We start from the raw sequence: 19,041 nt of genomic DNA on the forward strand, positions 1-19,041 counted from the left end.
TACACATATGAAACTAAAAGACCATCAGCAGCGTGGTTTCCTGTCCATTATTTCATGCATTAGACACTCCTGCAGAACAGTACCACCTCCTGGATTATCAGCACTATTTCATGCAGCATGTAGGTGGATGTTCTTTAAAAATCCTCCTGTCCCAATACTGAGGCTATGTCTAGACTGCAGAGTTTTTCTGGGATACCAGAGGTATCCCAGAAAAACTCTGCTGTGTCCAGGGAATGCATCCACTTTTTCGTAACAGTTTCTAAAAAAGCAGGCGCACTCTTTTGGCATATCTGTATTCCTCATTTTATGAGGAATAAGGGATGTTCCAAAAGAGGAGGTTTTTCCGACTTTTGGCCCTGGCCAAAAAGAGTGTGCCTGCTTTTTTAGAAACTGTTATGAAAAAGTGGACGCATTCCCAAATGTTGGAAAAACCTCCTCTGAAAAAACAAGCGGAAAAAGATATGCACCCCCCACCTCCCCAGCAGTGTAGACATAGCCTGAGAGAGCTAACCCTTTGTATTTCATAAGATCAAACAAACTCAGGACACAAAGCTATAGGACTTTTAAGTGGGTGCCCATGGGGTATTCCAAAGCTGTGTACTAATTCTGCAGTGGCAGGCTGTATTCTCTGTGGTTTGTCCTTATTCCTATTTATGTATTGTTAACAGAAGGAAGATTTAAAATATTTACCTTGGATATTGTGATACACTGACTTCAGTGGAGTAAGATACTACTCTTTGGCCTGGTCTACACTAGGATCTTAGTCCGAAATAAGCCTCCCAAGTCACCAAGCCCATTATTCTGGAATAAGGGGCCACAGAATTTGAATTCTGTACTCCTGCTTTTCATGAGGAATAACACAAATTCTGAATTTATAAGTCCAAAATAATATTAGTGTGGACACGCCGGTGCCACTAATTTGAATTAATTGGCCCCTGGGAGGCCTCCCATAGCTCCCCACAGAGTGCTTCCTGGGGTTCTGAGTCCGAGGTAGCATGTCCACATTAATGGAGTCTACCTCAGGCTACATTTGATTCTTCCCCATATCGAGGACATGGAACTTCAAATTTGTAAAATTGGGTGCCCAGAAGTCAAATTTAGTAAATTTGAAATAATCTCCTGGTGTTGACATGGCCTTTGTGAGTGTGAGTATAACAACCTAGCCCTAGTTTATTCAAAAGTCAGCTCTCCTCACTGCTTCTGTGTTGTTTGCTAGAACACTTTCACAATCCCACCCAATGCTCTGAGAGAGTGGAATAAAATTATGCACCTGTAAACACTATGTTTACTCTAATTATTTTAAGGATAGTAGCAACTGTCTCAGTCATCTGAATTTAGCCTAATTCCTAAGGAATATCCTTTCAACTGAATTAAATGTTAAAGTCTGATAGCTATGCATGACCTAATAGTTTTGGGTGAATGGGAGATGGGTTAGTTGTGAAGCACTGGGTGATTTTTATCACTATGCAAGTTATTTTTAATTTATAACTATTTTTAAAATGTTAACATTAAAACTGTATGAACTGGGCTGCAAAGTCAACTCCCGTTTGAGGTGAATGGAAAAAAATCACATTTTTAGTATGTGCTACCTTTTCAGGCTCTGGTTGCATGTAAGAAAGCAAGTGCAATTAATTAGAATAAAGTCAAAGTATCTTCTAATCCAGAGGAGTTGGTCAAACTGAGTAGAATCCACAGGAAACCGGCAAGAAGGTCTAAGCCTTTCATTTTCCAATGTCAGAGCTCATTAATATTATCCCACCATTTATTAGATTATGAACAATAGCTCTAATCATTAGAAGTTGCGCCAATCACTTCTGCACAAGCAGTTTCCTATTTTAAAATAGTATGATAAAAAGTTAAAATTATGGTGAATAAGGAACATCGCCATACTATTCTATTAAAGTGTGCCCCGAATTACTAAATTATTCCTGATTTTAAAAAAATATTATTTCTTTTAAAGAACAAGATCCCATAATAATTATTTTAAAAGAATGGATCTGGTCCATGCAAAGCATAAAACCAAGAGGTATTGATTTTTTTGCTGCACCACAACAAAAAGTGTTCATGGAAATGGCTGTTTTGCTTTCTCAAAGAGATAATCATCTGGAGATCAGTGATTTTGTTAGGCCTTTCAGACATGGAAGCACTTGGAAGTTTAAAGGTCATTAATCATTTTCATCTTTAGGCCTTGAAGGAGGCACGAATTATTCTTCCCTTAAGAGGCTGAGGGGGGCGAAAATTATTCACCATCTGGATCTTTTCATCTCCCTCGCTGGTGAAGAGAAGAGTTCGGAATTTCTCCAGCTGTAAATACATGAGAAATAATTTTACTACTTGCAAAGGTAAGTGGTGTAATTGTAAAAAGAGAAGAGGAAATCATTCACACTTTTCAATCAGTTAATAGTACATTTTCAAGTGAAGAGACTAGAGAGATGATTAACGATGGGGGAAGGCCCCCAACAATTACTGAATATTAGACACCTCCAAAAGTAATTTGAAATGCATGATTGGCTCATTTAACATGTTCCATTGTTTTCTATATTTGAAATGTTTAATACAAAAGGTTCAAGTTCCCATTATGGAAGCTTCAGTTCCAGTTAGAGATGAAAAAGACCTGTTTGGTCATCTAGACAGTAAATCCTTTCCCTTTATCAGACTATTACCTAGGGTGTTTTGCTCAGTTTACTTTTAAATATGCTGTACTTTTAAATAGACTGTAGTTCTTATCACTTCCTACAGAGGAGACTATTTCAAATGCAGTATGTCTTACTGCCAGGAAATTCTCCTGATAGTCAGCCTAAAGTTTCCCTTTCTTTAGGCCAAATCACTGAATGGTCCAGGAATGCAGAGGATCCTGGGTAATAGGGTTGCCAAGTGTCCAATTTTGAACTGGACAGTCCAGTATTTGAGCTTTCTCTTTGGGAAACAAATTGAGAAAATATAAATGAGAAAATATAAATGTTCGGTATTTTCTAAAGAAGATGTAATGTAGATTGTGATGTAATGTCAAGTGTGTCCGGTATTTTTATTGAAACCATCTGGCAACCCTAATGGATAACATTCTCTGTTTGGAGTTAAGTGCAGTGCAGATGGAAAAATAATAAACAGGAACCTAGAAATATTAGAAAAGATCAAAAAAATATTCAGCTTGGAAATCTGCAAGCTAATATATTTATACACAACTTATTTGAAGCACAAATATCCAATGGAAAGAAGAAGAAATCTGGAAACCCAGAAGTGTTAAGTGATGTGGAGTAGATGTTATGTTGGTTGGCAAGGGGTAGGCAGGCCCACTTACATGGAGGAACAATGGGGGAAGTTGCCCCAGGGCCTGGAAATCCTGGCTGGAGCCCCAGGCCCTTTAAATTGCCGCCAGAGCACCATGGCATGCACTCCATGTGGCTCTAAGGGCTGGGGGGAAGTGGGGGAAGTGAATGCTGCAGTCCAGGTGGTTTGGAGGACTGACTGCTCCCATCCTCGTTCTTTCTGTCCAAGGCCCCGCCCCTTCCGGGAGCGCAGAGCTGGCACCTCACATACACCTTGCTCAGGGGTCTGTGGAGGCTGTCAGATGCCCTGAGGGTGGGCTTATTGTATCTACAAAACCACCTCCACAATAAAGACTAAGGCAGTGCAGAAGTAAGGATGGCAATACTACACCCCCTTAAAATAACCTTGTGAGCCTCTGCAAATCCCTTTTGGGTGAGAACTCCACATTTGAGAAATGCCGGTCTCCCCTGTGAAATCTGCATCATATAGGGTAAAAGCACACAAGACACCCAATTTCACCAACAATGACCAGATTGTATTGTCTATGATATGTTTTTCATGTTTGTAAATTTGGTAGGACCTTATTTATGAACATTTATTTTACATCGATTCAGACAAATATCAAAGGATAAATCATGCTGAGTTAAATCAGTGTTTGTTAAAACAGAATTTGGTTTAAGGGCCAGATTTGTAAAGGTATCTAAAGATGAAGATTGACATTTAGTAGGAGTTTCCAAAGTACCGTGGTGCCTAACTTCCATTGAAATGAATGGGAGTTGGGCACATAAATACTTTGAAAAGCTCACTAAATACATATCTGTATATTTAGGTACCTAAATATCTTTGAAAATCTGCACTTAAGTTCTTAAGTCATTTGTTAATTCCTGGCAAATATAGGAAGAGTGAGATAGATAAAAGAATACTAATTTGACAAATAGCAAAGAAACTCCAGACAAATCCTTGCATTCAACTAAGACACAGTTGTGCAGGTGTAAATGAGGGCAGAATTTGGTCCATTATATCTTTGTGGAGGCATAATAAACCAAATGTTGGTTTTCTACTTTATCCACACTGATAATGTATTAACAAAATCCAACATTCAGTACTTCAAGAGTAGATGTCTCAGGCTATTTGCCATGTCTTGAATTATTCCCAGTGTACAAAGAAAACACTCACTGCCCACAGATCCCATTTTGAATCCTAAAAAAATTCAAGTCAAAAGAATCAAAGCTTGGAAACAAGCTGACTGCAAGATTACCTGTTTCTTAGAAACTTTGACAGGCTCTTTCAGCACTATCCACGTTACACTCTCATGTAAAGGAGGTGTTGTTAGAGAACCAGGATATGTCCAATAATTTAAACTCCAGGGCAAGAGGCATTTTGGGTTGAAGCTACTGAACTGAGCTTTTGTCCCCTGGAAAGAACAGATACATTATATTCCTTTATTTAATGTGTGTTTAAGGAGATAGATATTTACTGAGAAACAGAAATATCAGATGATAGCTTAAAAGTGCACAAATAATCAGATGACCATTTAACTGTGTTTAAGCACTGCAATATCATGAGAATAGCATTTATCTAGTATCGTGGTGATATTACATGGGCTGTGGTGACCCCAGATCCAAATGCTGGCTTGGGGATTGTATGCCCCTGCTGCCCGTGTTAGCACTCAGCTAGTAAAATAAAAGGTTCCCTTGCAATTTGCGCCCTTTCCCTTGGAGGAAGTTAGGCAGAAAATATCTCCTTTGCATAGTGCCCAGCAGGAGCTGCTAACTGTGCACACTTCATTACCAGCATTTGCTTCTACAGAACTGTGGAATTCCAATGCTAGTTACCCGCCACTTTCTGTGCTTTACAATTCTGCTTGGTGTCTAGAGCAACAATCCATCCAGGCAAAGGTTGCCTCTAAAATCAACTATGCAAATCTAGAACAAAGAGCAGGTCTATCCTGGAGCTACAGGGATGCTAAGCTGGCACTGCATGCAACGCCAATAAAGGTTGCACAACTACTTTCAGGACTGCAGTGGTCCAGAACAGGACACCTGGCTCCATGCATTGTTATGGAGAAACAAACTAGGAGGAGGGGGGACCTGCTCACACCTACTCCACAATCAAGCAACCACAAAACACCAAAATATCCACAAAATTCTGTTCATCCCAGATGCCAGGAGGAGTAAGGACAAAGGCATCTCATCTTGAAGGGCTGACTTGCCACCTTTAAAAGTAATTACAAGAAATGGCTACAGGGACAATGCTTCCTTTACAAAAGGTGTGGGGAGGAGCAAGTTGTTGTCATGTTCATCCAGCTATGGCCAAGCACATTTTCACAACATCAGAATTCAATAGGCCCTCTCAAACACAGAGGCTGTGTCAACATTGGCAAGCTTTTGCAATATCTTGCTGCCTGTCTACATTGGCCACGAGTATTTGCGTAAGAACACTGACGTTGTAATGTACAAAATCAGTGCTTCTTGTGCAAATATCCCTTAGTGGGAGTGTCTGAGTAAGTCCTCTTGCGCAAGTGTTCTTGTGCATGAGGCCAGTGTAGACAGGTAACATCAATTTCTTGCGCAAGAAAGCCCCGATGGCTAAAATGGCCATCGGAGCTTTCTTGCACAAGAGAGCATCTACACTGGCACAGATGCTATTGTGCAAAAACAAATCTTATGTGCAAAGGCACATGCCAGTATAGACGCTCTCTTGTGCAAATACTTTTAATGGAAAAACTCTTCCGTTAAAAGTATTTGCACAAAATCATGCCAGTGTAGACGCAGCCAGAGGTAAGAATAATATGTTCATTCATTCTGAACTCCTTGTTAGCATAAGGGAATTATATTGAAGTTTAGTGCATGAGAGCCTAGAATTCTATGATACAAGGCAACTAGGGCCATGTCTAGACTGCATCCCTCTGTTGACAGAGGGATGCACATTAGGCAGCTCAACATTGCAAATGAGGCAGGGATTTAAATATCCCATGCCTAATTTGCATAAAAATGGCCACCGCGTTTTGCCGACTCAGCACTTTGTCAGCAAAAAGCTGCAGTCTAGAGGGGGATCTGTCGAGAAAGAAAGCCTTTTTCGACAGATCCTGTAAACCTCCTTGCAGGAGGCATAAGGGATCTGTTGAAAAAAGCTTTCTTTCTTGACAGATCCCTGTCTAGACTGCCACTTTTTGCCGACAAAGTGCTGAGTCGGCAAAATGTAAATTAGGCATGCGCTATTTAAATCTCTGCCTCGTTTGCAATGTCACCCTGCCTAATCTGTATCCCTCTGCCAACAGAGGGATGCAGTCTAGACATACCCTATGAGTGGTAAGAGACAATATATTAGCATGAAGTGCATCTAAATGATCACTTTAACATGTTCTTGTATTACATTACCTACTAATGATGTGTGAATTTGGGGAGGGAGGTTATAGGAGACGGTATTTGCTGCTTTAATTCATTTTTCTTTCACTCAAGCTAGTGCATCAGTTTATACTGTTGAAAAGTCATTCAAGTGAGAGGAAGATAAAAAGATATAAGATCAAAAGGAAAAACAAAACTTACTTTAAATTTTACCATATATAAGGCATCAGTTAGTCTGTTCATACTGGCATGTTCTTCTCCAGTCTAAAAGTGCAATTTATAGAGTTGCATGAGAATATAGATATGATATAGTTAATAATTATGCTTTGAATATATAATAAGGATGTAAAATTTTGTTTAATTGGTTAATTAAACAGTCGATGCAATTTGCATTGACTGTTTGATTAGCTGATAAGGGCGCATCTGCCTTTGAAGTGTAGCAACAATCCCAGGGCTGTTGCTACACTTAAAAGACAAAAGCACTGGAGAGCACGGGGCCAGCAGGGGACTCAAGCAGTCCCCCCACTGGTCTCATGCTCCATGTGATGTTTCAAAGCGGTAGCGCCATAGGGAGCCCGGGTTAAGTGGGGGAGTCCCACCTGGCCCCGGGCTGCATGCAGCATTTCAAAGCAGCAGCGCCACATGGAGCTCAGAGTCTGGCCCCAGGCTCCAGGTGGCACTGCCACTTTGATGCACTCTTTACTTCCCCCGCTCCCCCGAGCTTTCTGATAGAGGCAGTAAGGGGGGAAAGTGACTAGTCAACTAGCATGTCGACTATTCGTTCACATCTATAATATATATCAGGCCATTTTATGTTCTAGGCATGTTCCCACTAGGTTGAATTGAAATCTGCCTTGAATCACTGCTTCTAATAAAGTAATTTACTTTCATGAAACAGATCTTCTCAACTTTGTGTCTTAGATCTTAAACAGTTGACAGTTTGATTCTTCTGTACACATAAATACATAGAATTATTTTCATGACTCTTACCTCCAAGAAAATACCAACTACCGCCAAGCCATCTGGAGCTACTGCTGCTTCTCCAAATGTTGCATATTTCCTAGCATTCCAATGAACCAAGTGAAGCTATGAAGGGGAATCATAAGTCAGAAGTATGAACAAGCAATATGATGAAGGTCCTCCTGCAGGTTATATTACACTTAGTAATCAATAACATCAATCAATTTATAACATAATAATACTTTGCTTGAAGAGCAGATTTGTCAGAAACTCTGGGACATACCAACTCAACTAGGAATTTATCAAGTTCCAAAGCAGTACTTTGAGGGGATTAGTTGAACACACCCGCATGCACCCACACTCACACACCACTCTCAGAGTCAACTAAAGCTATGTCTCTTCTTCTTTATATGTAAACTATTATTGGCTGCTAGAGCTATGACTCCAACCCCAAAATTATTTATTAGGAAAGTTGCGTAAAGGACTAGCAAGAATGCGGCCCCCTCATCTACCTACTGTATAAACACAGTAATAAACAGAGCACAAATGTACTGGTTATTTACTTAAAGTGTGTGGTAAGAACTGTCATTACTGGGCATCGATAAACCATCCTTCAGAACTATCACAATGTGTATGTCTAATTAATCAGTTATATCATAAATGCCAACCAGCTTCCAGCTACAGGCCTACAGGAAGCTCAGGTCCATATTGAAGAGTTTGGCCAACATCCAGAAGATAGATTCCAGACACATAATATTGATGGTAAAAATGATACGCCCGATCTATCCTTTCATGGCTGTAATAGATAAAAAGGTTTCAGATAAATATAAGGGCAGTATGGTGGCACATTAACCTTCCTTTTTGACAGCCTCTCTGACAGTCCCGCTCTCAGATCTATCTTCTGGTAGTTCTTCTCTAGGACTAGCTAACCCTCTCCAAACCTCACACATTCCCAGTACTGTACCATATCTGTAGTGAAAGCATATCCTACCTAGGAATGAAAAAGCCCTACCTAAGGGAATGCATAGAGGTAAGAGATGGCTTCCAGACCCCATTGTGGATAGAGAGACATGGCCAACTAGAAACTACATGTAGCCAGCACTTCTATTAGTGAATATAAATAGTAATATATTGCTTGGTTAAATGGATGGGATGGGCCAAGCTGAAAAATTCAGATTTGGATGCAAACTTCCAAATTTTGTTCCAGGTTTGTATCTTGGTTGCAAGCCCTCTCAGAGAATGACAAAGGCCTGGACCACTTTGAGTTCAGCCCAGCCCCAGCTCCAGACCCCTGATGTAACTTTTCATCCACAGTGGCATACTAAAACCAAAAGAATATATGAAAATGAACACTTGAGACATTTATTTATTAACAGTTAAGTCATTTTACCAATAGCATGTATATTAAAAATATAACTTTAATTGTGAGTTTCCACTGCAAGCAAAACTCTTCATTTTAGGAATGCATTTCTGGCTTTGTTGTGTGCAAACTCATTTATAATTGAAGAAAAATCTAATGTATGGGCAACATCACTGTTAATGTTAAGCCCATTCAAATGCTCTTATCCCATTGTAGTATGATGATAGTTCTTTACTTATTTTAACATGTTGAATGTGTATTCACCTGAAGCCACTGATGCAGGGAGATTGACAAAAATATGTAATTCAATTGTGATATTAGGAAATACAGTCAACAGGCCAAGATCGAATATCTCCTGAAGCAGTTATTTTGGCTTGCAGTCTGATTTAAAGTTGGTGGAATGTATACGTTTCAGGAGGACGATCTTATCACAGAGATCTCTTGAAATTTCATTGTTGTTCCTTTTTTGAAACTGTTCAGCCGCTGAATATAGATCTTCATCACTTAGTTCTCTGAACTCCCAAAGGAATCCAAACAGGATACAAATTTGTCATTGTGACTCAAATCAACGTGCAAGACCAGATATGATGGAGTCAACAATAACAAAAAAAACCATTGACTCAATAGTGCCTTTCTGCATCAGATTGAAATGTTAGGCTGTGATTGGTGGAAAACTCAAATGAAATCTCAATACCTTGTGCTACTGATTTGGACTCAGAAAGGATCATGCCCCGTTGATTATGAATCATTTTAGTATCTTTAAGAAGTCATTTAATGGTATCCCTCTAAACGTCTAATGTAGCACTGCATGCTTCAATTGTAAGATTACTTTTGTGGATCATTTTTAGCAGCTTCATCCAAATGGATGACATTAAAATGCATTCAAATTTGGATGCATATTTATGAATTGACTTAAGCTCAGTGTGAGCCTGTATTGTGAGAGTAAGAGATTCAAGCTCACTTAAAGCCTTTCTCACAGAGTCCAAATGCTGGTCTAACACCATCAATTCATGCTGACCATCTCATTGTTGACATGAAGTGAAGGGTAACAGGCAGATGTTGCTTCAGAATTTCCCACTTTTGAGGTTTGCTACTGAAGAGGTTTTACAATTGCTGGATTGTTCCAAAGTATGTGATTGCTTCCTTGCATGATTCAGCGCAATCAACGCTGAGAAGATTTAGTGTGTAGTTGCCACAGCTGGAGAAAATACAGTTTGGATTTTGCTCAAGAAGGACTGCTTGTACTCTGTTGTACTTCCCTACCATATTGGATCCTTTGTCATCGGCTTGGCCAATTGCAGACCTGAAAATTTAATTTGAAGCCTTCAAGAATTTCTAATACACGAGTGGTGACTTCTTTTCAATTTTTTTCATGAAATTATCAAACAAAATGAATCATTCTTCAATTGAAACCTTTGAATTTCCTTCAATTTTAACATATTGAACAACCAAGATCATCTGTTCTTTATGAGAACAGTCTGGAATTGCATCAATAAATAATAATAATAGGAAAGTACTTCACGTGCCAGATGGATCAGACAGTACTGATGCATTTGAAGTATAACTGTTAAATATGAAACAGGGTACACAGTTCAGAGCCTACTTTTCTGTGCTCCAGCAGAGACAGTCTCTTGTGTAGATCTCTCCATTTGGAAGCGTTTTTGTCAGCAGACAAGTGGGAAAAGCATGATTTTCAGCATCTTTTGGTATATTACTTGGAATCTGAAAACAGCCAACTTTGAGAAACTACTGCATTTGAGCAACTTTGTTCTTATCAAGAAGTCTAAAATAAGGTTCTGATGCCACTGTTGTTACACCTGCTGTGAAGCATCTCTGAGGTCCTCATTTTCTGCCTGCACAGTCTCTAAATCAAACATAGATTCTGCATCTATTGCTATTGTTGGCATTTCTGTGTCTTGATTAATGACCTTCTCATTTTGAGGCAGTGGCATTGAAATGTCATTTGCGGGTACAAAGTTTTCATCATCAGACTGGAAGTGTCACTGTCAGTATGGTCACTGTCTAATAGCTGAGGCGTCTTTTCTACGAGAAATGTGTTATTGGCTTTAAACTCTTAACTGCTGCTTCACTCTTTTGTTTTCACCATATCTTACTTGACCACTTTACAATCTTCACTTCATTTTTGTAAAGGAGTTATTTTAAAAAACAGTAAGGGTATGTCTACACTACCACCCTAGTTCGAACTAGGTTAATGTAGTGATACGAACTTGCAAATGAAGCCCGGGATTTGAATTTCCCGGGCTTCATTTGAATGTTGCCGGGCGCCGCCATTTTTAAATGTCCGCTAGTGCGGACTCCGTGCCCGCGGCTACACGCAGCACGAACTAGATAGTTCGGACTAGGCTTCCTATTCCGAACTATCTGTATGCCTCGTTCCATGGAAGCCTAGTCCAAACTATCTAGTTCGTGCCGCGTGTAACCGCGGGCACGGAGTCCGCACGAGCGGACACTTAAAAATGGTGCGCCCGGCAACATGCAAATGAAGCCCGGGAAATTCAAATCCCGGGCTTCATTTGCAAGTTCGTATCACTACATTAACCACACTAGTTCGAACTAGGGTGGTAGTGTAGACATACCCTCACACACAATAAATTAATTTGCTAAAAGCTATTGGTTATACATAATTTTAATTGTATGTACTTGGCAATTAATATTATATAATAACAGTTTGGGGGTGTTATTTAATACAACCCTAATAGCCTTATTTCAGCATCTTGAAATTTTGTCTGCTAACATGTTCCCATTATTAAATTCCTCTAATAACTGGTGCATTATTATGAATATGAACATAAGGCTATTCCCAGATTAGATATAAAGTGTATTAAATAACTAGAATTAAAAGTTTATTATCACAAAAAAGCCTTTAATGGTGAATCTAAAACTGGACAAAGAGGTAGCTTACAGCTGAGCACGATACATTTATTGTATAGGAAGACACACAAGAAAAAACAGGAATACGAAAATCTCCTATGGAGGAGATTAGATAAACACATAATTTAAAGGATAAACACACCTTCAGACCAAGCAAAATCACTTTATAGTAACAGAATTAAGCATGACTTTCAAAACCTCTAAACTAAGGCAAATACCATAAACAGTATTTCATCATGTAGAATCACTAATTACAGCAGTGACTCCAGTCTCCAATCACGCAGATGAAAACCCAGATGTGACCAAAAAATTGGTGAAGGCCCAAGGTCCCACAATAATTTAAATCAATTTTTTGCAGGTATATAGAGCTTCTTTTGTTGTCTCTGTTATAACTGCAAGGTGTATAATACATAGAAATGACATGGTAGAAAAATGTCAAAATTTGAGGCTCCTTTGTCTCCTGAGGCCTGGGCCAAATGGCCTTCCTGGCCTTCCCTGTGATAGGCCCTGCTTGGTTGTAATTAAGTGATTATGAAAAAAGTTCTTACCTCAGAAGGAAAAGATTTGCTGTCAACTGTATGCTCTGATCCCTGATTATGCTTCATTCCCCAATGAAAATGGAACTGCTTTAGCCTATAGGGACCTTCAAGGGGTCCACCACTGATCACTGTAAATAGAAGTGCATAAAGAGAATGTAACAGATTAATTTTTTGGTGGTTTTGTTACTGCCTGATTGTAGAAACTTCTTGGCTCAAATAGTAAAGAAACAGCATCTATCAAGAGCCAGAAAGAAGCCAAAGCCAGCATTAACAATATACAAATAAAGTATTTTGTCTCAGCTCTCAGATTACTAGAATGAATAACATATGACAAATTTATTCCTGATTGAAGTCAATAAAGTTACATTAGAGATGTTTCTGATCCATAATCCAGTTTCATCAAATCTGTTAGAAACTCACAGTATCATCTATGTAAGTAAGAATCTCACATCAGCTCCCCCTGTCCAACTTTAGGCGAAGGTGGGTAAAGGTAAAGAGTTTTTCCTCCAACTTGATATCAGGGATAGCAGAAAGATATATACTAAACAAAGAAACAAAATTTTACAGACAATTACTTATATAAAATCTTACCATATTTCTATTTGGCCTTTGAAAATGTAAATTTGAGGTAAGAAGGCTTAGTAGCTATCCATAAAGCAGCCAAACTATGAATGCTTCCTACTGAAATTCAGAAAGCTGAACTGGTTTTAGTGTTTGGTTTTTTATGTTGGAATTATAAACATTTTTTTACATGTTTTTAAATAATTCTTTGGAATTGTAGTTATTTGGGACTTTGTGGAAGACAGGGAGTAGATCTGTTGAGATAAAGTAGATACAATTTTACACAGCCATAGATCATTTTGCTAAACTATGGCTATGTCTACACTACAAAGAAAAGTTGGAAAAAGATGATATGCAAATTGTGGTTTGCAATTTGCGTATCTTTTCCCACTTTGCTTTTGAAAGAGGCTTTTCCAAAAGTTGGTGTGTATACACAGCGCCAAATTTTGGAAAAACCTCCTCTTTCAACACATCCCTTCTTCCTTGTAAAACAAGGTTTACTGGGATGGCAAAAGAGTGCATCTGCTTTTCCAAAAAAAATTTCAGAAAAGCAGATGTGTTCCTTGGACGCGACATAGTTTTTCCGGGATACCACTGGTATCCCAGAAAAGAGCTGCAGTCTAGATGTAGCCTATTTCCTCTTTGGATAATCTTTTTCCTTTCAGCAGAAGTTCTCTATATTCTGTTGTCTGTTAATACCTGAACTTTGTAGGGAAAGTTAATGGTATACCTTGTACTTAACAAAGCAGATTTCATCAGAGGATTTCAAATCACTTTACAGAAGTAGGGAAGGTATACAGGGAAATATTATGAGATTTGGTTAAGGTAAATAGAACATTTTAATATTTTAAAATAATTATTGTAATAAATGAAGCCCATTAATAATAGGCAATGTGGTCTACACTTAACAAATAAAATAAATATTTTAGGGGAATTCTAGTAATTTCCTTGTGTTTGAAAGTGACAGGATACTACGCAATAGAACTGAAAACTAATAATTTAAACTATAAATTAAAAAGTATTATAAAGCACACACGCACAGTATCTGTATTTTTTAACAACATAGTTCTTATAATTTTATTTGTTTCCAAATTATTCATGTTATGGAATTATTTTACTGCTCCTCACATGGAATATTAACTTTCAAACATGCAGTCCAGAATCCCACCACAAGTTCAAATTGGACTTTGTATAGAAAACCAGCCTGTCTATATAAGCACATGCTTATGTCCCATGAAGTTAAATAAACTGAAGCCCAGTTAAACATATTCTTATATGTTTTGCTAAATTGGGGCCTAAACTGGGGATTGTAGGATAGATGAAATTCATTCTCAACCAACCCCAGCTAGTCTGAATCAGTGACCAAAGCTTCTTCATAGCCTCTATACAGACGTTTTGAGTCATTGGATCTATTCAAGTGCAGGTCTAATGGCTTTTCCTCAGGTCCAATAGCCCCCATTAGGCCAGTATACTTAATGGAAAGTCGCTTCACAGAGGCAGAAAGCCTCTTGCCCAGATGCTGCAGTGGTACTCTCACTTTGTGGAGCAATGCAGGCCCTCTAGTGCAAACCCTCTGATCTGGGTGAATTTCACTATTGAATGGAAATTTTTTATTATGTATAATTAAATTAAAATGGATAAACTTAAAAAACAACAAATGGTCTGGTAGCACTTTATAGACTAACAAAACATGTAGATGGTATCATGAGCTTTCCTGGGCACAGCCCAGTTCTTCAGATGTCCGGAGTTTCATACCATTTACATGTTTTGTTATTCTATAAAATGATACCAGACCATTTGTTGTTTTTACAGTTTATCCTGTACAGACTTACTCAGCTACCCCCTGAAGCTTCTAAATTAAAATGGTCCTTGAAGATTATTTTTCCAGATACATTTTACAAAGCCACTTTCCAAGGCAACATACTTAAAAGAATCTTTAAAGAAGCTAATTTTAGGCAAGCTCAGATCCATTGTCTTTATTTAAAACTCAGAAAATACACTGGCAAATTGGTCATTCTTTGAGCTGTTTGCTTGTCCTTTGGTTTTTTTCTTTTAAAAGTTCCAGTAGCTGTAATTTAAACCCACACCTGATAATGCTCTGCCGACCTTATGGGATTACTTCAAAGGCTATAGAGAGTACCTCAGGCCACTGCAGGACACTCATTTCCCAGCAGCCATAACATTTGGATTGGATATCTGACATATCAAATTAAATTGGCCTTAGCAAAAGCACCAAACTGGATGAATGACCATTAGTTGCTGACATCAGTTAAAGTAAAACAAATAAGCTAGCCTATCAGAGACCTCTGTACTTATCAGTTACCAATAGATTTCTGATATTCTGTGCTTCAGCATCGGTGTATAAGTGAATCAGAGCAAAATTCTCAATATTTCCTGCGAAACGAGAACAATCTAATGCAGGGGTGGCCAAAGTGTGACTTGCAAACTGCACATGGCTCTTTTACAGTTAAAATGGGGTGCATGGAGACCTCCAGAACTCCCCCATTCTCCACCTAGCAGTCTGGAGTGGGGGAGCTCAAGACCTCTGCCTTGCAGTAGTGTGGTGCAATAGGGCTTCTGCAGGACAGAAAGGAGGGTCTTGGGGCTTCAGCAGGAGCAAGGTGAACCCCCAGCCCACGCTTAATCAAGCGCCTCCAAGAAGGCTGAAGCCCTGAGCCTCAGCAGGTGCACCCCAGGTCCCAAATATCTGAATATTGTTATATGCAGCTCGAAGAGTCTGTAAGTTTGGCCACCCCAATCTAGTGTTTAACAGCGCCAAAGTTCACGCTCCCTAAAGCTGAAGTGAACGATAGAAGGGAGCTGCAGAATCTGTCTCCTAAGCAGAATTAGCCTGGGAGTCCATATACTTTCTGAAAAAGTCATTGTGTCGTGGGAAATCAACGTAGAAGAATCATGTGCTGATAGGTCTAGGTTATCAGTGGGATAAGCATGTGGTCTCTGTTCAGCAGATGTGACAATCTTTCCATCCCCGGGCAATTCAGAGAAACCACCACAAGCTGAAATGCAGTTTCCTGTCCCCAGATTGAGTTCTTTATTCATCATGTAGGGATGTGGATCTTTTAAGGACACTGCACAGAAACTGAACACCATCTCTCCACTTTTCAAATCCCTAAGACTGTTGTTAAAAAAATGGCAAGCTCAAGAAAATAGTAAAACAAAAGTGGTTCAGATCACATATTCAACCCAGTAATGCCACTGATCTCATTTCAGATTTAAATAGCTGCAAAATTGTGCACTAGCCTTTAATCTTTACTCCAAATACTGAATTTTATCATCTCCCTAGCTAGCCCGTGCAGAAACATAAGACACGAGATTTCAATTCTAAGACAGCATCAGGCTCACCTGTCTTGTCATCAGCATCTTCGAAGTCCACCATGACTGAGTGGCCATTGTTGGAAATAGTAAGAGATGTACACGATTCATATGAGATAATAAGAGGCATCAGACTAGGGTCATAAACTGCTTGTGTGGAGATTATATCGACAGGTGATTGACGATATCCTTGGGCAACAGGATATGACTTGTACCACTCAGAAGGCCCTTTGAAAAAAAGAGGTAAAAAACCACTGTTATTTCTTTTTTGCCACAGCTATAAATGGAACATTGTAGGTTTTCATGAGCCTCAGATCAAGTGCCATTTTCAGTTGCAATCACTTAAATTTGTCATCATAGGAGTTATCTGAAACACTTTTCATTGAATTGTATATGTTTACAGATACTAGCAGCACAGCCTAAATACTGGTGCACAATTAAGCTTTTATGAAAAGCATAAAGAAGGGAAAATAATACAGTCATAGGCACACCCACACATTTCTGCATATTCCCTAGCTTCCTGTAGAAATTAAATGCAATTACAAATAGATTATTCCAGAATAGACTTAGTTGAGAAATCTCTCTTTCTCTCTTTCGCTCTCTTTTGCTCTCTTTCTTTCTCTGTTCATATTTTAAACACATACAGTGTGTATTTAAGCTTTTGTGGCTAGGATAGTGGTAAATACTCAAAATTCAAATTAGATGCAGATGACTCAGAATCTCTCAGCTACTATGTGTTTATTTTTAAACCCATTTCATGACTGCAGTAAACCTTTGAGAGACAGGCATCGTTATTCCACAATGCCCACTAGGCTATTTCTCTACAGTAAGTGAGGAGTACAGGATGATTATCAACATCTGTGGACTTTCTGACCTTAAAGGGGTGGGATTAAATACCAGTTTAATCACACAGCTTGCTGCTCTAGGAGCTGGAATACACTCATGCTGTTTAAGATAACAAGATCATGTCTACATCAAAAAATTATTTATTGCTGCCTTTTACTTTTGTTCCACTTTTGTATTTTACTACAACACACACAGAAATGTAATTCTTCTACTCCTTGTTTGGGAAAAGTTATCATATTGACTTTTAAATACATTAAAAGTAACCCAAGACACTTTTAAATTGTTGCATTCTAATTTTTGAGGAAGAGTGGAAAAATGTTAATTAGTTACAGGTCTAAACTACACCACTTGCCCTAGCCTATGTTGGTAAAAAAAAATCTAATGCAAAATACAATGTCAGTCTTTAGCAGTCCTCATAAACTGCACTAACTTATAAACTATGTATTTTACTTTTCTCAATCTGGGAGCTGATTTTAAAAGAAATTTGGTTTTGAAATTCCATCAAAGCCTATACAATAGAACTGCCCTCTTATAAGCTTTTTAACAATAAAGTAGATACATACAGATACACATATACATACAAATAACATCTCCTGAGGCTATGCATCTTCCACTCTGTGTTTAAGAGTGAAACTTGTCTTGCTGCGGTCATTCATCCACACATGTTCTCTCAAATGATAGAAACATACATATTTTCTGGAGTTTGCATAGTCTCCACATAAGTTTTCTTTATACATACTTTTTGAGGAGTGGGGGGGGGGCACAGAAAGAGAAGATTTCTAAATTAAACGTGCTCTTAAACACCAGAAAGAACAGTATGGCTTGTTTAATAAAAAAGAAAAGCCTCCAATGTTTAAATTCTGATCTATGTAATTTCTTGGAATTCAAGGAACATATTATAGCATGAATATCTCATTTTAGTGGGATCAGAATGTCCATTACCAGTCCACTAAATCTCCTTTACATAAATGATTGTTTTTGAGGGAGAAACAAACCCCCTGTTAACTATCATCTTTTTGGGAAGCAGATGGCTAAAATATCGTCCACTCCTGTTTAAGGGAGATGCAGGTTTCTTACATACAGATTATGACAGTGCTGTTGATTATGACTGGAGAGCACCAGGTAAAGTTTGTCATTCTCAGGTATCCATCTTTCAGCGTTAATACTGATAAACTAGTTAACTGCCTGCTGCACATTTGATGTCTGCAGATGATGAAATGCAGGCATTTCTGCAGGGATTAGACAAGGCTATTAAGGAGCTGATGAGGTGGGGAGAGAGAGAGTGATTAGGTTAGGAATGGATGCATGTAACATACCGTCATCCTGTCCGTATCCCCAGCAGTGATGACCAGTCATTATGCAGGCTGCTGTGCTCTGCTTTGCTTTCTGCTCTCTGATCCAATTGCTGCTGCTTACCTGCCTTTATAATGGCTCATTTGCAGGATGGTGTCTACCTCTTAAAGACACAGAGCAGATAAAGCAATTCCTGTGGTAAGAGGGAAGAATGTTTGTTCCTGATGGTCCCAGCTATCCATTCAAATTTCTGCTGCTGCTGCTCATCCCTTTTCCGGTGTCTACTCTGCCCTGGTCAAAGGGAACCACTAGAATTCACAGTGACCCATTTACAAATGATTTCAGTTGGCTAGAAGACAAGCCATTGTCAGGTGGCTAGTGGCATGTGTCCATATCCAGGGTCAAAACTGAGACAAAGTAGTAATATTTTCTCAAGCTCCATCCGCAAACAAAGCCCAACCCACCTGACCCGTCAATGTTAAATACTGCTTACCATGAATTGCAAAAATCTTCTTACTAGCACCTTCCTCCTTTCTTGGGTGCTCTACACAGAATGACATCATCTGGTTGCCATCTTTCTTCTTTTTAATATTTGTTCAACAGTGAAATAGTTAATAATGTTTATACTGAAATTATCATTAAG

General features: G+C 38.8%; 1 protein-coding gene across 1 annotated transcript; it reads right to left on the minus strand.

Annotated features, from left to right (window-relative positions):
- Positions 1-303: 303 nt before the first annotated feature.
- Positions 304-18,461, minus strand: CA7 (carbonic anhydrase 7). Its single transcript, XM_075940704.2, has 7 exons — positions 18,422-18,461; positions 16,290-16,487; positions 12,375-12,493; positions 7,605-7,700; positions 6,816-6,878; positions 4,526-4,681; positions 304-2,304 (listed from the first exon to the last, which is right to left on the minus strand). Exons 1-7 carry the CDS (start codon positions 18,459-18,461, stop codon positions 2,182-2,184), a joined length of 795 nt encoding a protein of 264 aa, XP_075796819.1. The 3' UTR covers positions 304-2,181.
- Between the last annotated feature and the right edge of the window lie 580 nt (positions 18,462-19,041).

Source organism: Pelodiscus sinensis, chromosome 12 (assembly GCF_052426305.1).
Source record: "Pelodiscus sinensis isolate ZL-2025 chromosome 12, ASM5242630v1, whole genome shotgun sequence".
NCBI classification, from domain to species: Eukaryota; Metazoa; Chordata; order Testudines; family Trionychidae; genus Pelodiscus; species Pelodiscus sinensis.